At 40.0% G+C, this 26919-nt stretch overlaps 2 protein-coding genes across 5 annotated transcripts in view; one reads left to right on the forward strand and one right to left on the reverse strand.

Moving 5' to 3' along the window:
* The window catches only part of agfg2 (ArfGAP with FG repeats 2), a 15173-nt gene extending 14723 nt beyond the window's left edge, over nt 1-450 (reverse strand). Inside the window, exon 1 of one of the 3 annotated variants that reach the window (XM_044340537.1) lies at nt 92-450. In XM_044340537.1, the coding sequence (XP_044196472.1) occupies nt 92-258 (167 nt within the window). In that variant the 5' untranslated portion in view covers nt 259-450. The remainder of the gene's footprint in view (nt 1-91) is intronic. The other 2 variants (XM_044340539.1, XM_044340538.1) reach the window with 2 other exon arrangements.
* Nucleotides 1-26897, forward strand: part of acap1 (ArfGAP with coiled-coil, ankyrin repeat and PH domains 1) — a 27733-nt gene extending 836 nt beyond the window's left edge. Inside the window, exons 1-23 of one of the 2 annotated variants that reach the window (XM_044340534.1) lie at nt 6141-6811; nt 9802-9859; nt 11935-12054; nt 12382-12435; nt 12647-12705; nt 13623-13806; nt 14264-14308; nt 14460-14555; nt 17386-17460; nt 17645-17757; nt 17956-18007; nt 18593-18693; nt 18844-18955; nt 19106-19314; nt 19396-19465; nt 19658-19752; nt 21702-21895; nt 22217-22267; nt 22402-22577; nt 23204-23313; nt 24289-24399; nt 24505-24563; nt 26169-26897. In XM_044340534.1, coding sequence (XP_044196469.1) covers nt 6759-6811; nt 9802-9859; nt 11935-12054; nt 12382-12435; nt 12647-12705; nt 13623-13806; nt 14264-14308; nt 14460-14555; nt 17386-17460; nt 17645-17757; nt 17956-18007; nt 18593-18693; nt 18844-18955; nt 19106-19314; nt 19396-19465; nt 19658-19752; nt 21702-21895; nt 22217-22267; nt 22402-22577; nt 23204-23313; nt 24289-24399; nt 24505-24563; nt 26169-26266 — 2295 coding nt within the window. In that variant the 5' untranslated portion in view covers nt 6141-6758 and the 3' untranslated portion in view covers nt 26267-26897. Of the gene's footprint in view, nt 1-6140; nt 6812-9801; nt 9860-11934; nt 12055-12381; nt 12436-12646; nt 12706-13622; nt 13807-14263; nt 14309-14459; nt 14556-17385; nt 17461-17644; nt 17758-17955; nt 18008-18592; nt 18694-18843; nt 18956-19105; nt 19315-19395; nt 19466-19657; nt 19753-21701; nt 21896-22216; nt 22268-22401; nt 22578-23203; nt 23314-24288; nt 24400-24504; nt 24564-26168 lie in introns of those variants that run through there. The other variant, XM_044340535.1, reaches the window with a different exon arrangement.
* The last annotated feature ends 22 nt before the right edge of the window (nt 26898-26919 follow it).

A 26919-nucleotide genomic window follows, 5' to 3' on the forward strand; every position in this document is an offset into this window, starting at 1 on the left:
GCATGCATGGTGCAATCTCAGGCCCTGACACTTTTATACTGTACAGCGCAACCGATGCTGTAATTGACCGTAAATAAACCTCAGAACTCACAGCATTCCGGAGCACGACGTGCACACGAAGCTGCCCACCGTGATGTCGGTGTAAGTCACCCCGGGCTGGTTGCACTCGAAGCAGTGTTTGTTTACTCCAGACTGGGCCAGCTCGCGGACCTTGCGGGCGCAGATCTCCTGGTTGTCCCGGTGCTTTCGGTTCGACATTGTATTCCTCTGGTGCGGTGCCTGACAGGCGGGCAGGCAGGCTATGAGTAAACCCTCCGCTGGTCCACCTCCTCCTGCTGGGTCTCCTTCGCTCACTGCGCCCGCATTATTATGGAAAACGCTTTTATGCGGCTTCAGCGCCGATGCAAGGCGGCACAGAGGAGAGGCGCGTCAAGTCAGACAGAAACAGCTGCACGCACACCGGAAAACTACAGATCTGCTTCAGAATAAAAGCAAATGACTGTTTAGATCAGGGGTTCCCAACCTGGGGGTCGGGACCCACATAAGGGGTCGTGAGATGATACAATAGGACAGGATAGGACACAGAAAAAAAAACATATTGGACGCACAAAATTGTGATTTTTAAAGCTTCCTCTAATTTCTTCCTTATTTCTTGTGGATTTATGTATTTTACCTCCTCAAACCTCTAAAAGTTATTCAAATAAGGTTGGCAGTTAATCAGTTAATCAATTAGTCGATCAGAAGATTAATGCGCAACTATTTAGACAACTAAATAATCGTTTTAGTCTGAAATTTTAATCAAAAATGTGAAACATCAGCTGGTTTTAGGTTCTCAGATGTGATGATTTATTGTTTTTCTTTGTCAAACATGATGACAAACTGAATATCTTTGAGTTTTGGACTGTTAGTCAGACAAAACCAGACATTTGAAGATGTAACTAGGACTGTTGGAAAATTTAATGGATATTTTAAACTATTTTCTAACATTTTATGGACAAAATTATTAACCGATAAAATATAAAATAAAAGACAATTATTGGTAACTTAAATGGTAGACAATGTAACATGTGATTAGGGGTCCCAGGTAGACTTTGCTTTATTTTAAGGGGGTCACAGGCCAGAATGGTTGGGAACCACGATATTACTTTTACGTTGCCTGTTTCTTTAAAGGATTTGTTCCAATACAGCCTCTGGTTACTTCATCAAATCTGTTAGTAGGTCAAAGTATTCTTTAGCTTCTCTGTGTATATTCTGTAAATCAGTTATTTTTTCCAAGGTTACTCTCTCAGAAATGCAGTAAAAAAATAATTAATAAAAGAGAAAAAATGCATTTCAGGTTTACGTTCAGATTTTTCTCTCTGAGATCAAAAGGTTGATTTGTGACTTTGGAAACAGCAGAAGAAAACAGTTTTATCACAAGGAGGGTTGAATCGAGGGCAACTTGACTCGATTGTAGATACTTGAAGATGTTTCATCTCTCATCCAAGGGGCTTCTTCAGCTCTAACTGACTGGTGTGACACCACTAATCCCCCACCTACAATGCTGCCCTTTCATCCCTTCCCAGCATACTTAACAACCATTCACATTTGGCCCCATGTGACAACTCCAAGGACTGTCATTTATACTCAGGCTCAGGTGACTCCAGCGACTCTAATGACTGTTAATCAGGAGCACTAACGAACCGAGTGGTATTAATGACCTTGATAACGACCCCACAGAGGTTAAATACCTGGGACTCCCCACCAGTCTGAAGAAGCCTCTTGGATGAGAGTCAAAACATCTTCAAATATCTACAACCAAGTCCAGCTGGCCTCGATTCAACCCTCCTTGGAAAACCATGACCTGGATTACTGAGAATCTTCATGAACAATTTTATCACAAGGTCCATTTAGTAGATTCTCTGGGGCTTTTCATTGCATCACATGTTCTTCATCAGCATGGAGTTTCCCATGTTGTCATGGAATATTAGATGTTCAGGTTTCTATATTTATGAACACTTCCTCAGTAATCTGTGGAGGAAGATCATATGATACAGTTGAAAGCTTCAGAACAGCTAGTAATGGATCTTGAACATGTTTGTTCGTATTTATTCATTTCTTCTTTTATTATTAACAGGTTAAACAGGTTTGGCCTGTTCATAATCAGAATAGGCCACTTTAAATCTGGATTACCAACCAAGCAAAGCAGGCAACTGTCCCAGAGGCTCTGTCCCTCAAGGGCCCTGGAGTCAGTCAGTCTGTGAAGCAAATAGTTTGTGGTGATTTAATTAACTAGCAAATTAGTTAGTTTAATTAGTTAGTTTGTTATTTTCTGTTTTTCTGTTTTTAACTTTCTAGTTTTATGTCCCTAATGTTTTTATTGTACAGCACCTTGTAACTCTTGTTTCACAAGGTGATTTCAAAATAAAATTTACTGTCTTACTTTGTAAAATGCAACACTACTATATTTCCAAATGAACTGAAATAATCTTGAGGCTTTGTCTTGTGGAATCTGTGTCAAAATCTAATACTTTTAATATTTCAGTTGATATTTTAACGGACACACAGAAAACCAGGGGCAGGTAATCATGGGCAGAAATATTGGTTGGTTTGATTTCTGAGCAAAATACATTGAGGGGATGTGTGTTGGGACACTAACAGGTAAATCTGTTCTAATACAGTTGATATACTGTATATAGTTGATTTATATTTAAACTACTGGGTGCTTCAACAACTAAAAATCATAAATCAAGTCAATACTGAGCTGTTGAAAGTCGCTGTTCAGATGGAAAGCGATATTAATGATATATTTTGTCACATATTTTCTTCTTTTTGTCTGTTTTTGTCAGCAAACCCTTTATATTGAAAAACCTACCGGCTGTAGTATCTTAATTTATGCAAAGCTCATCATTTGGACATAAACGGAGGGGATCTCCTGTCAGCGACAAATAAGAACCTGTCGAGCTGCCAAGTTTCACATCGTCCTACTTCTCCCAGAACCAACTGACTGTCCCGATTGTATCTTTCTGCTGCGCTCTTTATTTGCGCACACACGCCCCCGATTTCTGGCGCAACGCTGCGCTCCTGACGCTCCGACGCGCTCTTGGAGAGGAGACAAATTATTTTAGGAAACACGGCTGAGGACAGCTGGGGAAAGGAAAGACATAGGAAAGCGTCTTTTTATCTATACATTTATATTTAAAGTGTATAAAAAGTGAGCTGAGTTCCAGTTTGTTTCTGGAGCACGTTATTTTTTTTTCCTTTTTAAACCTGTTCTTCTAGTCCATAAATAATATTCCCACGGTGATCAGGACTTTGCTGAAGGGTATAATTTTAAATATAGGTTCTTAGTAAGGTCTTCATCACAAGATTATATCAGTGAGATATTTGTTTTGATGAAGCATCTTAGCAACACAACAGACCAAACTACGCCCTTTCCGTGACGTCTGTCAAGAAAAATACAACACGGGTGGATTTCATTGACACAAAGACAGAAAAAGTCCCATCAGTGCTGTGGTCAGTGAACTCATCACAGTCTGTGATCCTCTGATAGACAGACTCCTTCAGGGAAACAGATCATCCACAACATGGACCAAAGTGAAGGAAGAAAAAACATCAAAACAGACACATTGTTTTGACATAAACCAGCCAAGCAGTGACGATTTCTGATCAGCAGGGGGCGCCACATATGTCAATAGATTGATATCAGAAAAGAAAATGCAAGTATCACACTTGGAGAAGAAATGGCAAATATAAAAGTGTCCTAGATTATGTGCATTTCCTAATGTGGGACAGTTCAGGCTGAAGTCTGGGACACTCACTGGGTGGCTGAAAGGTCTAAATCACCTTAATTCATACAATAAAAACGTCTCTGGTCAGTAACACTGAAGTCTAAAGCGCATGCAGACATTTGGTCATCTCAGTAATTACAATGTTTTTGCTAATACAGATAGTATAGAATGTATTATATGATGTATTATTTATTTATATTTGTAATAATTTAACTTTCAAACTACCTGAAAATAAGTTAAATTAAGCATTACAAGATTAAGACCCCTGAATAACTATTGGTATTGCACATTTAATGTAATTAAATCCATATTTCACCAATTTAACACCATATATGACTGTCCCACATTAGTTAAACCAGTTGTCCCACATTTTCTAAAGTGGGACAATAAAAAATTGGCGGAAATAAAAAATACATGTTATAACATGGTTTCACCATATTATAGCATATTTTGAGGCATAAATATATAATAAACACAATCTGATAACAACTAGCAACATTGCATTTGAGCGTAGGTGTCCCACATTTGGCAGTGTCCCACATTACATTAATTCACCTGGATAGATAGATAGATAGACAGATAGATAGATAGATAGATAGATAGATAGATAGATAGATAGATAGATAGATAGATAGATAGATAGACGGACAGATAGATAGATAGATAGATAGATAGATAGATAGATAGATAGATAGATAGATAGATAGATAGATAGATAGACAGATAGGTTTATATTGTGTCTGTGTATGAGATAAGTGCAGACAGACAAGCCCATTAAGCCACTGTAATTATACTTCCCCGCTCAGCAGTTGACCACAGGCTTCAGTGTGTGATTACATCAGTCTGTGATGATGACAAAGTACAGATTCTTGTTAAGTGTTGCCCAACACGTTTAGATGAGCTGTTTTGTCTTTTTGAAACAACTCTGCCAGAAGAAAATACTCATGGTTGGTAAAAATTAGGAGACAAAATTTAGACTTTGCATCTCAAATTTCTACTTACTATCTTCCCGTCTTATCCTAAGTGTGATGTATTATCTCTTAACTTTTAGCCACAATTTTGACACTGTATTTTAAAAATAACTACTTACTACGATTTCATACAACATACAACATACTGTCTCATAATATTGACTCAAAGTATTTAGTTACTTTCTCTTATTTGTGATGTACTGCCTCATAATCTTGACTAATTTTGACTTAGTGTCTCATATTATTGTCGTAGTAAGTTTTAGTTTTGACTTATTATCTCATATTTCTAACTTAGTAAATCTTAGTTTAGACTTAGTATCTCATGACTTTTACTTACTAAATCATAATTTTGACTAAGCGAAACATAACTTTGAGTTAATATCTCATGATTTTGACTTTGTAAGTCTTCAATTTGACTCAGTATCTTATACCTTTGACTTAGTATTTCTTAATTGGGATTTAGTATCTTGTAACTTCTACCTACTAAATCATATTTTGACTTAGTAAGTCTTAGTTTAGACTTCTCATATTTTGAATAAGTCATAGTTTAGACTAATGTGGGCTTAACTTTGAATTATTATTTCATCATTTTGACTCAGTAAGACTTCATTTTGACTTAGTATCTCATGATATTGACATACTATCTCATATTTTGGACTTAGTAAATCCGAGTTTTGACTTAGTATCTTGTAGATTTAACTCAGTATTTTTAAATTATGACTTGCTATCTTGTAATTTCTACTTACTAAATCATAATTTTGACTTGGTGAATCCCAACTTTGATTTAGTCGGTCTTACTTTTGACTTGGTCTCTCATAATATTGACATACTATCTCATATTTTTGAAATTTTAACTTAGTATTTCTCAATTGTGACTCTCAATCTCAGTTTCTACTTGCTAAATCATTATTTTAATTAAGTAAATCAGTCTTTATTCTGACTTGGTAAATTTGACTTAGTATTTCACTTACCTTGAGTATTCTTATTTTTTATCATGCCTAACTTTAATGTAGTTTTTATTTTCTTAGCGGAAATGAGCTTCCATACAATTGATTCATTAGCAGACGGTGGCTTATAACGCTCCTTCCTTACACCTGAAAGAAAACCAGACAAGGTTGCCTGACAAGTATTCACACCCAGTCTATCTGCATTTGAAGCTCATGTGAAGTTCCCAGTTCACTGAAACTGAAAAGCTGAATACACAAACAGCAACAGGAGAAACCAAATGAGGGGAACAAATACCACATGGTAAAGTACTCATGACATCAAATATACCAGAGTTAGATTATAGGTGGGGTGCTCATATGATGCAACCTAATAGTATATAAATAACCATGGGGCTTATTAGTGTAGTCTCTCATTTTGTGCTGCACTTTACAACCACATTCAACCACGAGTAAGAAACACGGAAATAGTGAGATGGGGGTTGGACTGCGCGTCTTTGCGTCTTCGCAGAGACAGACAGAGAGAGAGAGAGTTGTAGTCCTCTCGGCACCCCTGGGAAGAAGTCCGCATCCGACACAGCCTGCCTGCCACCTGATTTGTTCTTATTCTAATGGGAATATATTGATCCGCATCCCTCAATAAGGATTCATCATTTCCGAGAGAACTTTGCGCCCGGCTTTCCGCAGCATCCTCGGAGTCATTCGCTTTTTATTCGCCGGATAAGATGGTAATAACGCAACTATCACCTCCTGCGTTCATTCATACGGAATAGTGAGTAAAAAGTCGACCTCTGGCTCGGATGTGCGACAGATCAGGCACACGGTGTCCCTGCAAGAAAGAAAAGTGAGCAGGGCGAGCTGCTGCCGGAGGAATACAAATTATACTTGTGAAAGAAAACGCGAACAATGAGCCGGGCTGCCGATGTGGAGCGTTAAAACCGAGTCACAGTTTGTGCGTCAGGCTGCTGTCCACCTCCAGCTTCACTGAGGATATATACATATATATATATATTTAAAGAAAATAATTAGAGTAATATAGTAGTATTTGTGTGGTTGTGTGACTAAACGGAGGAATGACAGTCAAGCTGGACTTTGAGGAGTGTTTGAAAGACTCTCCACGCTTCAGGTAAGAGTTTCACCTGTTTCCTTATGACTCACAGTAATGTGCTTAACGAAAAGTGACATCCAGCAGCAAATAATGATTGTTTCTTACCTTTTGGAGATTAAAACCAAGCTTTAAAATGTGGCTAAAACTCAAAAAAAGACATAAAACACCTATAAAAAGTCTATATTTGACTATGCCAATATGGCTTTTTCAGACTCCAGAAACAATATTTTACATGTATGTGTGAAGCTTTGCTGTTTGCACTGCTGATGCTGAAAAAAACCAGCAGCTCCTTTGAGTTTGAGGTCAGGCCATGTCATGTCACTGGCAGAGCTGGGGTCAATGAAAAGGATGAGACACTACATGTAGGCCCTACAGGGCTCAGAAAACACTGATCTGAGGTGTGACACTACTGCATTTTGACGTGTCATTTAACCACAGGAAGCTTCTAGTTGAACTCTTCGCAAGAAATGTTACTTAACATTTTTGTGTTGAAGCTGTAACAAAAACGGTATCAGGCTACAAAGATGAACCTCTAATTGATTGCTTCATAATATAAGTAGCCTCATAATATCATGCAGCCTTTTATGTCTTTCAACACAGACACAGCATCTGGTGTAATCAAAGGGGAAGTGTTGTTAAGTTGGTTTTGCAAGTGGCTCAAGAGAGAGTGAGACAGAGCTTGGGTGTGCCCTGATAGCTTTTGGCACTCAGCCTCACTCACAGCGGCTGGTGCCGTCTCTTCCAGCTGATTTGGCATATTTCAATCCTGAGTTTTCAGTCTTTTTTCTCTCTCTCTCTCTCTCTCTCTCTCTCTGTCTGTCTGTTGCCCATATTGAATATAGGAAGCTTACATGCACAGTGGTGGAAAGTTTGAGTTGTGGTAGCCGCAATGATGAGGTCTCATGTCAGGGCGAAAGAGGTGGAAGAAAGGAAAGGGAAGAAGGTTAAGTTATCATACAGTCAATCAAACAGATAAGCCAAATATGCAGAGACAGTGAAGGAAAATAGGGGGGAACAAAAAAAAGAAAAAAAAAAAAAAACCTGCACTGACAGCTAGCGACAGCCGCTCAAATGTGCTGCCTCCTGTTGCTAGGTAACAGTGGGGTGGGAGGTGAACAGGAAGTGAGGCGAGATGTATTGAGGTGATCAACAGGAGAGACAGGAAGTGTGTTTTCTGTGGGGAGAGCCACGGCGGAAATTCAGCTGAAGTTCTTTCTTAACTTTCTGTCTCTTGTGTCTCAAAAATCCAAAAAACTTGTGACACTAATTCAGACAGGAATGAAAAGGACACGTCTCACTAATGAAGGAATGTTTTTTATCTTCTCACCAGAGGCCTCCTTTCAGCCTTTTTTTTTTTTTTTTTTTTAATCCCTCTCTTTTCTTTGCTTCTCTCCTTAGCTGACTTGTCATTTGGTCGTATTTCAGCAGGACATGACCTCAGTCTTTGATTCAAACTAACAAACACAAAGAGACAAACAGTAACTGTCTGTCCGGGCCCTCCTCTCTTCTCTCTCCACTCAGTCTCGCCTCTTCTTTTTTTCTTTTTTTTTCCCCTATTCAGTCTCTCTCTCTGTCTTTCTGTATCTCTGTACTATCGGTGGAAGGCAGCGGAAACCACATGGTTGAGCTGTTGGTATGAGAGGAGACGAGAGATACTGCTCACACCAAAAAACTGACAAACCAGCCACAGACAAGACTTCTGAGGAGTGTTTGTGAGGTCCAGCTCTCATTCTGAGACAAACAAAACTCGAGGGCAGTTAAATCAATTAGATACTCTGCAACAAGCAGGCTGGATAATTTACTCAGTCTGATGTTACACAGCGTTTCCATGACTGATGTGCACCTAAGCTCTTTTCAAACCCACAGTAAACTATTCTAAATGTTGCACAAGATCACAAAATCTCTAAAAATACCAAATGCGTCACGCCAACTCACACTGAAGAATGTGCAAAGAGATGCATGGCAAGGATTTATTTGATGCATGATGCATCGTGTGTAGGATTAAAATAGTTTGTTCTGTGTGCGGTAGTTCCAGTGAAGCCTTGAAACAGGAAAATATGTAACGTATATTAACATGTATGTAAGATTGTAAGACAAATCAGGGTCACATGTTAGTTGTTAGTTGAGATTTTGATGTTAAAGTTGCAAAAAATGATTATGCAACTAAATTATGAATAAATATATGAAAGGTATTTAATGTGAAGTTAAATTTGGGTGTCATGCACGTATATTATCTGAGTTATGTTTTATGTAGAGTTAGCCAAAATGCTATCTTTCATTTGTAGTTCCCAGGAAAAATAGAATGAGTATGCAGCACAAATCATGCAAATCAGCAATAAAATGGGGGAAAAAATCAATGTTAACAGCAATAAAATGACAACATTTAGTCTTTAAAAGGTCAGAAAATAGTCAAAAGTTCCCAGCTCAACTTACAGTGACATACAACAGGGGAGTTTTTGCTTGATAAATGATCTTTTGGGCTTCTTATGCACATTACCATAACTTTACCTCTGTACTTACATCACACCTACTGGAACCTCAAGTTTTATTGCACTTTAATCTGCATAGTACATTGATTTTGCACAAATTGTAAACATGTTGTGTGTGTGGGTATATTATATATACTATTCATATGTATGTATGTAACTGCATATTCCTTATAAATGTATTATAGTTTTTATTTATTTCTTCCCTTAATGCTACTTTTATATACTTTGTTCTATATTTTATTGCCAATGTTGTTGTTTTATTTCATTCTAATTTAAAATATTTTAATATTTGTTAATTTACTGCATTTCAGTGTGCAATCCTTTAATGTATGATGACAATAAAACTGAACCCTGATCCTTAACAATTAACAATATATCAAATGTTTATTGACTAAGATGTCAGCAGAATATCAGGACGCTGGAGCACACCTGTTTTGTTAAAGACGTCAAAGCACAAACCTTTTACGTCAAGATCTGGTGTGTGATTTTGTGGTTTATTTGTGTGTTTGCTTGTTTCAGAGCTGACATCGAGGAGGTCCAAAATGACGTGAGCGAACTCGAGACACGATTAGACAAGGTGAGATTCATACACTACACCTACACACGCTTTTACAGTCACACACTCCTCATGTGAAGAGGCAATAAAGTGAGAGGTGGGTGGTTGAGGTATTTTTCACCTGAGTGCAAGCAGGAAGTAACGGCAGGTGCTGCTTCCCCATCATATTGTCCTGCTACAGAGAGAACTACAGCTTGTTCTGCTTCGATGTGATAACCAGTATTCCCCATCGTGTGTTTGTGTTCACACATTACAGTTTCAGATCTATTCATCTGATAGAGAGGTCACATGCTGCGTTTCTGTTCCCTCATGATATTGAATAGGCATGAATCACAAAGCCATGCCACTCTCCAGTTAAGGGTTATAGTTCTTGTAACACTTAACAAAACAAAAGCCCTAAACAAATCACTTGTTTTATTTAACTTTCTGCCACGTGGTAGCAGAGAGATGAAGTGATTTAAACAAACTGGACTAACAAGGTTTAAACCCATCAGGTGATTTTATCTACTCTGCTGAAGCACCCGCCTCGAGCAAAAAACTCCTGTGTTGCTGCTGTGTAGATGACCTTTGACCTTACTTATCAAAGCAAAAATGTGAAAGGGAAATTTTCTTACTTGCAAGACCACCAGATGTTAATTTATGATGAGATAAGATGACTGAAGTGATCCTGTTTTTCTGTTCTGCTAACATGCTACATGCTGTCATGCTATAACTTGTCTGATCTGCAGACGGATTCGGCTTATTGCCAGAAATTGTATCATATTGTATTACAGCAGGTGTGTGACACTCCCACCACTCTCCACTCCTCTCTGTTATAAAGGGGAAACAAAACATCTTCTACCTCGCATTACCTTTAGATGGCTTATCTGCTATGACAAAATACAGAATGCCTTTTAACATTTGTATCACATGTGTATCTACTGCCTGGATAAACTAAAAGAAAGTGGTACTTTATCCCTGCTGATTAGACAGAGCTATGCTAGGAATTATGTGACGTCGCCACGCTCAATGCAGTAAAAATAACAAAGTTGTAAGTTGTCCAGTGCTAACAGGTGCTGAACACAAGTGGCCTCTTTCACAGAAGACATGTCACAGTAGCAAAAGCACAGCTGTAAATAGTTGAAGTAAGTGGCTGGATTCCATTTTGCTAATTCAGTTTCAGGGTCCTGCTATTGTGCGTGCTGGCTCACTGGCACACTATCATGTCTTACTGGGACACTTTAATATAACGGAGTCAGCGTTAATGTTATTAGTAACACCTGTGCTGCCTGCTATGAAAAAGGCTTATTACGGGATAATGCTAAAAGCTAAAATTTAGCATCACAGTGCCACAAGAAGCTTGTCAGTTACACAGTAAAAGCTTTCTGAAGTTTGCTAATGTTAGCAAACATTAGCCACTGTAAGCTACTACTACTACTGGTCATACCTGAGTATGTAAGGCAACAAACTCCTGCATGTATTGAATTAATTAACATTTAGTGTTTTATTGCCTAACTGAAGGTTAGGCAATAAAAGGCTAACTGAAGTTAATATGGTGTTTCAGTCCAGTTAGAGAAACCAAGTGGATATTTCCCAAAGTTACAATCATTTTAGTCCAAAAAACTTGGGGAAAAAAACTCTATTTGACTGATTCAGAGTGCTGAAGCTAAACTTTGGAATATATTTTTGCACAAAATGAGGACTGTAGATTTCGTCCCCCATCACTTACATTGAAAGAATATTTGAAAGAGATCTTCTAATGGTCAATATGAACAGGAAGTATGCAAGAAACGTTAATTTCCTAACTGTTGTTTTAAGACAAACTTGAAAAGTTGTGAACGCGTCCTTTAAGTTTGTTCATAGTCACACAGCATACATATAGCCATGGGTGGGCCAATCACAGTGCTTCCAACACACATAGAGTCAAATGAATGAATTCTTATGCAACTTATCCAGTATAGACTGATTGGTAGCTTGAATCAATGAACAGAACAGTTTTACAGACTCCTGAAATTACTCACCGTTATACTGATTATGAATATTCATTTGTGACCTCAAGTGCTTCCTGTTGAAGTTAAGTATTTTGACCGTGTTTGTTGCGTGTTTGTTGCGTCCAGCTCGTGAAGCAATGCCAGGCCATGCTGGAGGCAGGCAAGAACTACTGCCAGACCAGCAAGAGCTTCGTCAACGGCCTGAAGGAGATGGGACACCAGTGCGCCGGTGACAGCATGATAGGGGTGAGAGGAGCATGCTGACATACCTGTCATCAGGGAGTTATTTATACACTCCTGTTATCTCTCGTGTAGCGTCATTTTCACTCAGATTGTGTCATGTTTACTTTGAAGGCAATCAGAAAGGTGTCAGTTTTATCTGATCGATCCAAAATAGCAATTGTTAGGATGTTTATGCCTCAATATTTAAGGTTTTTGAATTTAAATGAGATTAGAATAGTATCCGTGATCACAATCTGCACTGATCAGAGACGGCTATAATGCAGAAACACCACAAAATTGTTAAGATTTGATGAAACACAGAGTCTAATATCTAAGATGTCTGTCCTGCAGGAGTGTTTGGAGAAATTTTCCAAAAAGCTGTCTCTCATCTTGGAGGCCCAGGGGGTGAGTCTGTCCAGGCCTTTACCATCTTTGCACCACAGTCTCCATTTCCAGTCACGGCACTTATCAGCCGCCGTATGTGGTCAAAAGAGGCGGCAGCACACTGTCGATCACATCTCGTTTGACATTTAGCAGATATCTGTGCTCACTGTAATAAATTTGTACCCGCCTGCCTCCCTTCCTCCCCTTGTCTCCGTCTTTATCTCCCTTTTAGGAAGTGATTGAGATCACACAGAAGGCAGTCAAGACGAAGCTACAGAACTTTGTGAAGGAGTGAGTGAGCTGCTTTGGCCGTTTTCCATGTTTGTTTCATCTAATCCTTTTGTTTTGTTTTGTTTTTCGGTGCCTCTCTCCCACCGGCATTTGATTTCTCTCTGAGTCTGACTCTGACTCACTTCCATACGCGTCTGCCAACCATTAGCACACCACATGAAAAAAATATTAGAGGCTTATAATCCTTCATGCTCCCTCTCCTCATACTTTGTCTTGCAATCTGCTGTTATTAGTGGGAATGATACGGTAGATTAGATGAGAGAGAGAGAAGGATGTGTGACATGTCATTAGCTGGATTTTAACCAGATGAGCTGCCAGATGAAAGCAGACGCTATTTTTTTTTAAGCAGCTTTTATTGGGTTTAAACAATGTAGCACACAACAAAACAGATAAACAATACTTAGTATAACAATTGAATTTGTCCTCCACCCTTATAGTTTGTCAACACATCATGGAAACCACAATTTATAATATGAGAAAACAAAGAAATAATGAGAAAATAATAATACACATAACGTATAATATGCATACACAACTGAATCTTCAGAGACAAAAATAAACAGAACAAAAAATGCTAACAGATAGAAGAAGATAGATTAAAAAATACATTAAGATGTTGAATAAATTATTACATTCAATGATTAATTGAATTAGAGCTGGAACTAGACAGTGTGTATCATATAATAAAGTTATAATTACTTAACATTTAATTAACTATAAGTCATGGTGCGAGGTATATGAGAGGGATCTTGCACTGACCCTAAACTAGAACATGTGACCAAACCTTCAAGAGGAACCTGTCCTTCACTTTAAAACAGCTGACACTACTTATTGTGCATCTCCGAGTACTCTCTTTAAACTCTCAAATTCACAAAAACTTCCAATTGTGTGTTGTGTCTTCTGTTCCTGTCCGCCAGAGATGTGCGTCGGTTCAAGGACGTGCGCAAGGAGTTCGAGCGCAGCAGCGAATGTCTGGAGGGGGCGCTGTCAAGAAACGCTCAGGCCCCGCGGGGGAAACAGCACGAAGTGGAGGAGGCGAGCAACGCTCTGCTCAATGCACGCAAGACCTTCAGGTCTGAGGCCCTGGACTATGTCTTGGAGGTGAGAAAGGATGTTAAGAGAAGGAGAAATTTAATACGTGCCTGTTTTACATTCATGTATCCTTTGAGCTACTAATTCAATAACCTTGATTTGTTTCATGGAGTGCTTAAGAACAGCCTTGTCGCATAGCAAACGCACACATTTAGAAACATGTACTCATCAGCCAAAAGAGGCTCACAGAGTTTCCATCAGGCTAATCAACAATATCAAAGCTCTGAAGGGAAAAATAAGTCGTGTAACTGATGCATCCAGGTACCAGAAACAGCCTGGATTAAATATAGGACAGCATGTCTGATTATAGTTGTGCTTTTGCTATTTTGAATGATAACAGGTTTGCCTCGAGGCTTCTTTCCAGACTTGTGGTTGTGGCTCCCAGAGGCTGAGCTGGCCAGTGAGTTTTTTGGTTATGGAAACATGACCAGCGTCTCTAACCACTGCTGCTTCCTTTTTGTTTCAGATTAATGTCATTGAGGCCAAGAAGAAGACAGACATTATGATGGCAGTGAGTTCATGTTGACCTATTTAAAGTTCAAAGTTCTTGTTTTCATGAATAAGTAGAAATCTTTAAAATGTCTCCGGGACATTGTTTTTGGTTAATTTTGCTGACGATATCTTGCTGAAAATAATGAAATCTCTCTCATGCTTCCTGTCAGATGTTGTCGCTGATGGAAGCTCAGGCCAACTTCTTCCAACGTGGCCACCAGTCTCTGTCAGAACTGGACGAGTATCGACGAAAAATCACTGAGGAGGTAATTGTCCACTTGAGCCTGACTGATATAATTTCCTTTGTTACAAATCTTCCAGCAGTCATCTAAAGAGCCGACATTGTGCTCGTTGACAGAATCGACTCTGCACAAATAAATAACAGCTGGACAGGAAAAAGAGAGACAACAACAACTGACTCATGTGAAGTGCTTGGAAAGAGTTTGAGAGAAGGAAAAATCCTGATTGTCGTTATTTGCAGCCTAAAGAGACAGCTAGTAGCTTCGACATGTCTACAAGATATGTCAAAGTATCTGCATCTCAGTGTCCTAATTATATGGTTGCAACAGAACTGTGATAATTAACTGGATCTTATTCTTAGCTATAAGCTGACATGATTCATCAGATGTGGAATAATAATAATAATAATAAAAGAGGCAACACAAAAATCGACCATTAACAACATTTTTAAACTAGTTACTCATTTGGGAAAATATGGTCATTCACTTCCTTGCGGAGATTTACATGAGAAGTTCAATATCACTCTCATACCTGTGCGTTAAGTATGGAGTTGGAGCCAGGAGCCGATTAGCTTAGCTTAGCATGAAAACCAGATGCAGGGGGAAGCAACTAGCTAAGTTCAGAAATATACATAATTTGTGCTTGTAAATGCTAGGCTAACTGTTTCCCCCTGCTTCCAGTCTTTATGCTAAGCTAGGCTAATCACCTCCAGATTGTAGCTTCATACTTAAAGTGAAGATCGGTATCAATTTTCTCATCTACTTCTCAGCAAGACAGCAAATAAGTATATTTCAAACTCATCTTTTAAGCAAATCTGAATTCTGTTGAAAAACCCTCCGATCAAAGAAATGTATTACTGTCAGCACAATGTGATGAAACGCAGATTTCAGAGATTTACGTTAGATTGTAGCAGTGGGAAGTGAGAGGAAGGTCTTTGAAAAGCAGCAAAAAGAGACACAACAGGTGAAGATGTCCAGCTGCAAAGGCAAAATAAAGATTTATATGAATTTGTTTTAACCAACAGTCCCGTTGCTCTCTGACCTAAAGCATCTCACCTAAAACCTAAAACAATGACACCATAAGAAGGTCCGTTTAGAAGCTGTTGTGGAGATTTCAACCCTATCAGATAGTTTTCCTTTTAGCCCGAAGAGTTCTGACTACAGGTGGCAGTTTTTCTTGTGACATGTTGAATTGCGTGCCTTCTTCTGGCCTCCAAAAACAATTATCCCGATGGAACAATCTGAGAGTTTTGCTCACAATTCATATACACATGCAACTTGTGATGAGGGATTGCATGTCGCCAATTCCATCATTAAGGGTCACACACTGAAATCTCAGAGGCAATTTATGTTGACAGGAAAAGTCAGTGATCATTTTACATCAGTTGACATTTTAAAAAATGCTTTGCAGAGGTTTTTATGAGTCCGGAAATGGATTGTAGTTGGCTGTTGGTAAGATATTTTAAATATAAACAAAACCATGTTTGTGTACAATAAACTACATGGTACCTTTTTTACTGATGAGACCCAAAGTAAAAGTAAAGTAAACCGCATCAGGCCAGTTCCTGTCATGTTCCTGGGGGCGGAGCAGAGAAGTCACAAGGTGACATCACACTTTCATTGTGACAGGAAAGAGTGAGCAACAACAGGAAATATTTCACATGGCTGTGTGTGTGTGTGTGTGTTGGTATGTGCGTGCCTTTCAGTCATTGGAAAAGGGAGAACATTTTTGCATCGTCAACGCTGCACATCAGCAGTATTAGCGTGTTACTGATAAATGAAAAGAATGCGTGACAGGAAATTCATTTCATAAGTGTTCACTGGCTGAATCAAACCACAATAAAGCACTTCCTGTTTCAACAAGAAATGATTGCAACAAGAAGCAGAGGAGATAGAGAGACACTGAGGAATAAGATACTTAATAAAGTCTCTACAAGAGAAACCAACAGTGCTGTTACTCAGTATGGCGCAGGAAGTAGGAAGAGGTTCAACACTTCCTATTTCCTGTTTCCTGAAAAGCAAAGTTTGCAGGAGTGATGACCTTCCTAGAGCCTGTTTATCTTTCTCCATTTTTCTTTTTCTCACAGAGGCAAAATATTGTAAAGGAAAGGAAAAGGAAAGCGGGGAAAGTCATCCCTCAGTGTAGTGCGTAGCCAGAAAATACAACAGAGAAAAAAGAGTAGGAGAAAGAGAAATATATGACCTATGCAATTACTCTTTTACAGGTTTTCAAGGACGCTTGTCTTCAATGGCAAGCTTCTTCTAAATATCCTTTCCTGTAAACTTCTTCTTTTCTCTTGCTTTTCTCATACTTTGAGCCGTACTTCCTGTCTCTTTTTCAAACTTTTCTCTCTCACCAAATACATTTAAATTCACATTTTTTTACTGATATTATTTGGGATTTCCATATAGAATATTTGGTTAAGAGATGGTTCGTGTAAGAGCTTAGAACCAGCTGAGATAAAGTCATATTGCCATTGTTGGACTGAGTTTTAAGCTTCATTGTTTGTATTCGGCCGGCTGAAGTGTGTTTGAGTGAGATGATAAATAAGTGGCGGTTGTTTGAGAAAGCTCAATAGATTATCCATTAGAGCTTTAAAGGTGCATACCACATAACCGCAACGTCCACAGTTCAACCCCCAGCCAGAGGACTTGTGCTGCATGTTGCTCTCCTCTCTCTCCCCGTCCTTCCTGTATTTAAAGTCTGTCAATTAAAGGCAAAAAGCCCCAAAAGCAATCTTTTAAAAAGCTGCTGATGTTGGTTATGCAGCTTGAAAGGAGCTGAAGAGTTATTATGAGCGGAATAATGTGCATAATTTTAAAATCAATATTTGTGTCTCTTTTTCTGTTTTAACAGCACACACACTTTGTCCTGAACTCTGCCAGGGAGAAGAGGGACATGGAGCAAAGACACGCTGCAATCAAGAAAAAGGTAATAAGTTTAAAACATTTAAACAAATACTTCAATTAAATATTTATACTTCCCAAAGAGAAAAATGTTTTAAAGTTAAAAAACAGGCCTTAACGAAGATGCTTTGCTGTATCTTCAACTAAAGTTTTGAAGTCCTGTGATTTCAGTGACAAACAGTGACTTCTCTTCCTCAAAACATTCCTAGGATGTTTCCTATGATGACTCAATCATGGATTTCAGCGCTGACGCAGCTAATGGGATCGCCATGGAGGGTTACCTCTACAAGAGAGCCAGCAACGCCTTCAAGACCTGGAGCAGGTACAGGTTTATGTAGGAAACGTCTCTCACTGGAATGCAGCAGCTCTGTACTTTCATGCCTAGATCACTAAAAAGACTCCAGTTTCTATACTGGAGTGCTGTGTGTGTCCAGTAATTGTCTTTTCTTTCTTTGCTGGTGCGACAATGACTCTTTAGGCTAAACCAATCGTTCCTTTTCATCTTCTTTCTCTACTTCAGGCGCTGGTTTTCAATTCAGAAAAATCAGCTGGTGTATCAAAAGAAATTCAAGGTAAATTAAACATAAATGTGTCTGTTTTACAAGCATGTTGTTTGTCAGCAGCCATACCAACATGTACCCTGTTTCTGCTGAATGATTGAAGCTAAGCAGGTGTGGGCTTGGTTAGCACTTCTTGGATGAGAGATCTCCTAGGAAAAACTAAGTTGCTGCTAGAAGTGGTGTTGGTAGGCCAGTAGGGGGCAGTCTTCCCTCTGATCCTATTAAATCCTAATACCCCAGTGCAGTGACGGGGACACTGCAGTAGGAGATACTGTCCTTTGGATGAGATGTTAAACAGAGGTCATGACTCACTGTGATCCTGGCAAAATTCCCAACCAGGCTTTCTCCATCTGGCAACCTAATCATCCCCCCCCTAGTGTAACTAAGTCACTGATTTCCTCCTTCTCCACCTCAAAGCTGATGTGTGGTGAGCATCAAGATAAAGCGCTGTATAAATGTAACCCGTTACTATTATTAAAGAAGGCCTTAAAAGGCTTGAATTGCCAAACATAGCACAGACAAGACATTTATGAAAACACAAACATGTGTCTATGCACAGTATGACCTGCTTGCTTTTCCTGTCTGCGTCTATCTCAGGACCAACCCACAGTTGTGGTAGAGGACTTGCGTCTTTGCACCGTCAAGCCCAGCACTGAAAATGAAAGACGATTCTGTTTTGAAGTGGTCTCCCCATCAAAGTGAGTCTTCCGTGGGCGAACATGCTCATGCAGTCTTGTGTAGATACATGTGTTTGTGCGCTGGTGGTGAGTGTGTGGATTAGCAGCACTGAGAAATTAAGTGTTCACAGCATGTGTGTGTGTGTGTGTGTTTGGTGCACGCGTGTGTAGGTGCTGTTTGTTGCAGGCCGACTCGGAAAGGCAGCAGCAGGCGTGGATCAGCGCCGTCCAAAACAGCATCGCCTCAGCCTTTCAGGAGCACAGAGAAGACCCACACAGCCCAGTGAGAATACACACCTACACACACACATTATCCTCTATATCTGCATTTTTCAGTGGGAGTTTAATCCGAGAAGATGCAGAGGAAGTGGTGGGCCTTTGTGCGTCTCCTAATTCCCGTATTTGTTCGTGTGTGTGTGTGTGCGATTTTCAGAGACAGCGCTGCAGCTCGATGTCTACAAGCACTTTAGGGGGAGGTGGAGGAGGAGCGGCGGATCAGGAGAAAGAGGGCTGCAAAGCGCTGGACGAGGTTCAGGCCATCCCTGGGAACAGGCAGTGCTGCGACTGTGGAGAGCCCGGTCCTGACTGGGCCTCCATCAACCTGGGCATCACTCTCTGTATCGTCTGCTCAGGAATACACAGGTACACACACACTCTCACACACACATACACACACACACTCTGCTTGAAACCTGAGCTTTAATGGTTTCCCTCTCTTAACAGGAGCCTGGGAGTTCATTTCTCCAAAGTACGCTCCCTCACTCTTGACTCCTGGGAGCCGGAGCTCATTAAGGTAATTTAACTTGTTAACTACATCAGCTGCACAACTTCATTATTGTTTTTTTTTATGTATTAATAAAATGTTCCAGTGAGAATAATCACTTATCAAGGCAACAGGGAATAATTAACTTTAAATGGCTCTCCAAAAAACAGAAATTAGCGCTGATATAGATATATTTTTTTTTTATCTCTTTGCTATCTTTAGTTGATGTGTGAATTAGGCAACACAGTAATCAACAGGATCTACGAGGCTCGGATTGATGAGATCACCATCAAGAAGCCCAACCCCTCCAGTCCCAGGTATAAACACTCTCCCAACATACACACAGTGAAGGGGCACTCTGCTGCTTTTACGTGTCAAGTTCAGTTCACTTGTCATTGGGCGTTCTGCTCAGTGTGTGAAAACAGTTGTGTAATGTTTTCTGAGGCTCTGGAGGAGAAAATAAATGTGCTGATGACATCAGGGGTGTCTCAGTTTGGACTTTGAGGCTTCACATTTTTAACAGAAAGCTTGTGTTGGAAACTGTGGTTCATGGGTGTTCAACAGGCAGGAGAAGTTGCATTATGGAAAATGTAGGATCCAGCATTTTCGGAGTTTGACACATACGTACTGGGGACTAAAGTCAGGATATGTCGACTTCTGCCGGATCATTTCTTTTTCTTTTCTTTCCTCTCATAAGTCTCCCAAACTTTGAAAAAGCAGATAACTTATCTAGATTGTTTCCACTATAGAGGAATGAACCAGACTTATTTGAAAATGAAAGAGAAAAAGAAAAAAGAAAGAACATGCACAAATGTTTGTAAATTAAATTATTCCACATATATATTTCTTTCTTTTATAGTCAACTCAATGTATTTTCTCTTGCAATGTGGCTTTATTTGTAATATTTACCTTGATACAGATGAATGATGCTATGCTATGCTAATTTTGAGGCCGTCTTGATTGTACTGAAATCAGTGGTTGTGTTGTTTTGTGTGAATTAGATGTAAGTTTTGCTTGTTGCTTATGTTGCACAAAGAGAAACTGGATTAGTAGGCACAAGTAGTCAAAAACGAGATGGTCTGCCATAGATGGGAAACTGCAGAGTGGAGAACCCACCGTGGTTTGGTTGACAGAGACCTGCTGAAAGTGCATATCAGCAGAAAAATGTTCTCACCTTCTTAAAGGTATCAAAGTTTACTGCTGGGAAAAATCTTGCTGATGGAAAAACTAAAGCTGTTTATACACATTTATAGATAAAGTTTTAAATATCTTTGTGCATTTTAATAATTAATTAATATGTCAATGAATTCAGACATTTTACTTATTTGCCTGCATGCAAATAAGTCAGGTTTGGTCCTCCATACTGTGGCAATAGATAAATATTTTATAGCATGATTTATCGAGCTGATGATCCAACATGTTAAATACACTCTTCATCTCCTCCTGTGGTTATATTGATGCTACTAGATAAAGGTATAATTGTTCCTGTTCATGGTATATCGGTACATTCGATCGTGAACTTGCCGCATCCCTGAGTGTGACCGGTTCGTCTCCAGCTCCCTTCATCTTTGAAAAGGATTATATGTCTTGAGATCAGTAGATCGAGTTTTAAAAGGGCATCCTATGTGGTTTTCAGATGATTATATCAGACGCTTACAACTCTCTTATTTTTAGACGTAGTTTTTGACTTCCTTTTCTCTCCTTTGTGTCGTGTCGCAGCAGGAACAGGAAGTGGCGCAGGTACAAATGGTACGAATGGTTAATTTTGTGACTGAAGTGTCCTCCGGAAACCTGCATGCTTTCTGCATCATGAACTTTCACACTTGTTCTGTCTCGGTTTATATTAGTGTCTTACGCCATTTTGAAATATTATGGTTTTTCGCCATGTTTATGCTTTTAATTTGAGGATTTTTTTTTCACTCACATACTGACAGATCAAATGCCTTCCAGCACAGTATATAGCTGATAAACATGGTCTTAAATGTTTCTTTTAAAGCTGTAGAAAGCTTGCTTTTGTGCTGTAATTAAATACCGAAGAGAAGGACGCACTTTGAGGCTTTAATAGACCCTCTTTTAAACTGATTTCATTACTTCATTTAAAGACACTAAGCGCAGCAGGGACATCTGTTAAGCATTCTTGTGTCACAGCTGCACAAGCAAGTTGTGGAGCCAAGCAGGAAACAAGTAAAGCCAGAAATCTACTGCATGTAGAGAAAAATGTTCTCCCTGTTTGTGTCTCTTAATCTCTCTCATCTCTGTCACTTAGAGGAGACAAGGAGTCGTGGATTAGATCAAAGTACGTGGAGAAGAAGTTTATCCAAAAGCTGCCGGAGACCGGCAGGAACCCCCTGCTGAGGCGATCTAGCGCCAGGAGGAACCGGGCGGCCACGCAGGAACGGACCACAGAGAAACCGCCGCTCAAACCCAAACCGAACCGAGCCACGTTGCCTCGAGTCACAGGTAAACCCTCAGATCTAAGAATCGGGACTGATAGATGATGCCTTGGAAATCTGCGGGCTTTTAAAAGTCTAACAGCTCAGCAGGGTGCTTGCTTGTTGTGGAGTTCGCTCACTCCTGCTGATGTCAACAAAACAGAAACACACACACACACAGAAGCAATCCTCAAAGTTGGTGATCCAGCAAAAATTGCTAATCCTAAGGGCCTAGTGTGCTGTATTGTGTGTGTGTGTATGTGCTGTTGTTGTGGCAGTCAGCAGGATAAACCAGTAATCATACCTCCCTCTCACACACACTCTGCCTCTCTCTGTCTCTCTTTCTCAGGGCTGAGCCCCAGTGACCTCGTCCAAAAGAACAATACAGGGTTCCACAAAGGTGAGACAAAACACACACTGGTGCACACGTCTGAACAGACAAACATATACGGGGTGTTTAACGTGGACTATCCATCCAGAACATTTTGAAAAGCGTCATATTAAAAGGGAAGTAAAACCCTCTGCTCCCCTCAGATGTGGATGAGGAAGAGGAGGATCTGAGCGGCCTTCACCCCGGGGCGCTGCTGTACCGCTCGGCAGCCCTGCAGAACTTCCCCGTCATGGCAGACGCGTTGGCCCACGGAGCCGACGTCAACTGGGTCAACGTGGCCGAGGCGTCCAGCACGCCGCTGATACAGGCCGTCTCAGCGGTGAGGAAAACTTTTAGATTGCTCTCTAGCGCCACCATCAGGTCAAAACTTGAGTTACATGTTGATCCATGACAAGGTATCACAAAAACAAATGGCTGGATTTACATGAAATGAGTTGTGAATATTCAAGATCTTGAGAGGATGAATCCTAAAGATTTCGTTCTTTCCTCTAACACCAATATCAGGCCAAATTTTCCACTAGCACACAAGTAAAAAACTAAAGATCTGATGAGCAATTTGTCATAAAATTTACCGAACACAGTCTCACTCCTCAGAGGACAAACTGTTTCCATTTTGGACGCTTTCCTGTTGCACCATCCTCAGGCCCAAATGTCATCTGTACACTCAAGATGTATTAAAATTGCCATTAAATTTGATGAGCATTCATGTTAGCAGGGGGATAAACCCTCAAGATACACTTTACATTTTTAGTACGGCCCCTGGAAAGACACTAAGAATAACACTTTAATCCAGCCTTTAGGAGCCACTAGTGGGGCTTTATACTTTCTGTGTTGCTGTTATAACCTGTTTGGACAAGGTGATAGTAGGGAAAGGTTTAGATTGCATCGTGTAGATCGTCAGTGGATAAAAAAATCTACTCCCGTGTTCTTGTGTGTCCTGAGCAGAACGCCCTGGCAGCCTGCGAGTTCCTGCTGCAGAACGGCGCCAACGTCAACCAGGTGGACAGCAACGGGAGAGGACCGCTGCACCACGCCACCATCCTGGGTCACACAGGGTACAAGGAAAACACACACACACACAAACACACACACACAGTTACACATACAAGCAGGAGTCATACGCAGGTCTCTCACACAGGAAACACATCCAAACAAGCAAGAAACTGGAAAGCAAGGCTTCAATCTATGCTATGCAAATGCAAGACATACAAAGCTAATTAAACACAGACTGCATAAAAATCCAAAACTCATCTGTGGAAAATTTAATTTTTAGCTTCAACACAGGTCAGTTTCTATAACAAGTGCAGACAAATAAACAGATGACTTTTCTACACACACACACACACACACACACACACACACACTCAAAGAAAATCTGTTTAAGTCTTCAGGCACAGAGCCCAACACCATTAACAGAGAAGCTAAATCAATAAAACATCCACTGCAACGACGCAGAGGACTCAGAGACGTCACACATTCACCCATTTGCCCAAATTATATTTCTGTTTTGGGATATAGTGGGAAAATATCAGTGAGTGCCATATACAGCAGGCAGTGAGGGATTAGGTTTGGGATCACAAAGTTCTTTGGATGTCTTCTACCTTAATGTATTACAGAAGTGTTTGTAGTTGATCTATAGGCTGCTAGTAGTTGCTCAGTGTGCATGAACAGGGATATTTATTTGGCAAATTGTTTAAAAGAAAGTAAATGCAGATAACATGGAGCCTATTTAACTGAGTCCTACATGTACCTGCAAAGCTTATCTTATCAGAAAATGAGGCAGAATGTGGCTCTAATCTCATTTGGCAATTCTGCAGTGCAGTTTGGAACATGATTTGTCCTATTTTCTTTGTTTTAGTTTATTTTTATAATGCATATAAGAACAGTACAAAAGATTTTACACAGATTTCTTGAATCTGCTCTCCAATATTTAAAGATGCTACTTCTTCACAGCACCCGGCCGCCAGGTGATCAGGGTTTTGCTTGTGTGTCAGTGCTCACTCCCTTTATGTGTCTTTTTGCGTCACCAGGTTGGTCTGTCTCTTCTTGAAGCGAGGAGCCGACTACAACGCCAGAGACAAGAATGAGAAAGACCCCATAACCATCGCCGTGGACAACGCCAACGCCGACATCGTCACTTTGTAAGTGTCCGAGACAGGAGAAACCTCCGACGATGTGACACGTAAACCAGAGACGAACAGCAGCTTTATTTTCCCCAACTGATCTTCTCTCTTCTCTTCTTTCAGGCTGCGGATTGCCAAAATGAACAAGGAGATGCGGGAGATGGACGGTTTTGCCCAATCAGGTCACTCAGGGGGGCAGGGATTGGGGGGATTATCAGGCGGGACGGGAAGTGGGCTGGCCCACACCAGGAAGAGCCTCCAGGCTTTAAAGAACCATATAAGTGGCTGGGCTCTAGGGGGGCAAAATGATTAGTAGGGATAAGAATCAGAAAAGTGAGACTGGATTGGACTTGTTTTTGGTTGTAAGCTAAAATGAAAGAGTTTGTCAAGTTGTTGAGCATCACAAAACACTGATTTTGCAGTGTTTTGATGTTTTTATGCAATGTTTTATATCATTAAAACATGCAGAATATTGTGGTGTAATGTGATGTAAAAATAAAAAAAGGAGAAAGCATAAAAACCCAGAAAGAACTGAATTAAGTAGAAGACAGGGTACGACAGTGTAAAAGGCAGATTTACCAAGGACACAACTAAACACAGACGCATCGATCACTGAAGACAGGACAATGTCTCGCGTAACAAAGAAGAGACATTCTTCTACAAAGCCACATTGCACTTTTGAATTACAAACGCACAGTCATTCTGCACTTTGAAACCCACACACTCTCCAAAATACCTTGTCAATAGAGACTGCTACAAGTGGGTGTTGCTGTTGTACAACCAAGGTTTATAAAAATGTATATATTTGTATATATATAACAGATGTTCAGGTCTGTATTTGTAGCTGATATATTGTATATTTGGGTTTTTTTTAAAATCTACAGTCTGTACAGTACAGTGTGCTGGCTTTATCACGTTTTTTTAATGGTTTTGTCCTTTTCAGTCCAGTTATGTAAGCTAAATTCAGTACTGGGTTTGGTTCTCCAGGACTCCTACTATTCTGTGAATAGTGACGCAGTTAAAACCTTTTCACTGTTATAAATTACGTGTTTGTATTCATCAGGATTTATACTGTAGCCCTTGAGCTTAAGGTTAACTGTGGGTTTTGTTTGCATTTTGTCATTTGGCTCCTTTTCAAGCTGCAAAGTCCATTCCGTCATGACTGACCTCCAGTCCGTATCAAGGCTTTTTTCTGTGAAGTTTCTTGTGTAAGCTGTGTTTCACTCGTGATGGAATGGAAACGTGACGCTTTTTTTTTCGTCTGCTTTGAAACCACTCCACACTGCTGGTCAGTAAATGACGTGCTGTGCTTTATCATTGTGTGTCTTTGTGTGCACTCATGTGTCTTTGCCTTCCGCCCGCTGAGATGTTCCAGCTGGTCTCAACTGCTTGTGCAGTGTGCCACCTACTGCAAACTAAGAGGTAAAGTGCATGTGCATGCTGTTATGTATGTGTTTAGTTGTTCAGTTGCATGCTTCTGGCTTTAGGGCTACAACTCTACCATGTGTTCAGGAAATAGTTAAAAAAAATTGAATGTGTCCTCCATGAAATTATGCAGCTTTTGATGTAAGATGTTATGGTTCGAACGCAGCTGTGTCGCATTAAAATAAAGGATGTGTTCAGAGGGAATCCAGCACAACAAGGACATTTAGCCAAGAAATGAAAATCCAGAAAAGATGGCATTAATTCGACAATGGACTCTTAAACTCAGCAACTTTTTTGGCTACTAATGCTCCTGAAAACTTCAAGCCTATAGGCTAATTTCTTCTTCTCTGGTCTTTTTTCAGGTGATGAAACCTACCACGACATCTTTAGAGACTTTTCACACATGGCCTCGAACAACCCCGAGAAGCTCAAACGCCGCAGCGCAGACCCCAAAAACTAAAAACAGCTGCTGCCTTGCCGCCTCTTCACACCGCCGCACATTTCAGCACCTCCCAGCACCTCTCAGTCTTACATATTTACACACATGTACAAATGTACAATGCATGCAGACACACACACACACACACACACACATTTTCCCTGGCTACCTGCCCACATGTTCAGTCATAGCTCAGCTGGTGTTGACTTCAGAGCGGGATGAACAGTGAATTCTTTGTGCGAACACGTCAAGAGCAGAACAATTGTGTCCAAGTGGAAACACTGGAACGGCTTTATGAGATCAGCATGAGGTTTCTTTATGTCTAGCAGAGGGGAACACCATTACTCTGCCAAAAATTTACTAATTAAATCCGGTAAATCTGTTTCTTTTTAAGTGTTTTTTTTAATTTTATTTCATTCCTTTGCCATATCTGTTTACTTGTTAAATGAAAATAAAGTCAAAATATTAATTGGAAATGGACATAATTGATGCAATGCGTCAGCTTTTATGCCAAATGTCTTCTATCAAATTGTAATGTACACAGACTTTTAAATTCAGGACGTTTTTAGACATAGTTTCATGGCTATTTTGTCCAAACTGTGAGGTACTTTAGATTTGTATCACGATCAAATAAAATGCAATACAAAACTTACTCTTATGTGTGTTTACATGCC

This window comes from Thunnus albacares, chromosome 22 (assembly GCF_914725855.1).
Source record: "Thunnus albacares chromosome 22, fThuAlb1.1, whole genome shotgun sequence".
Classification (NCBI taxonomy): Eukaryota; Metazoa; Chordata; class Actinopteri; order Scombriformes; family Scombridae; genus Thunnus; species Thunnus albacares.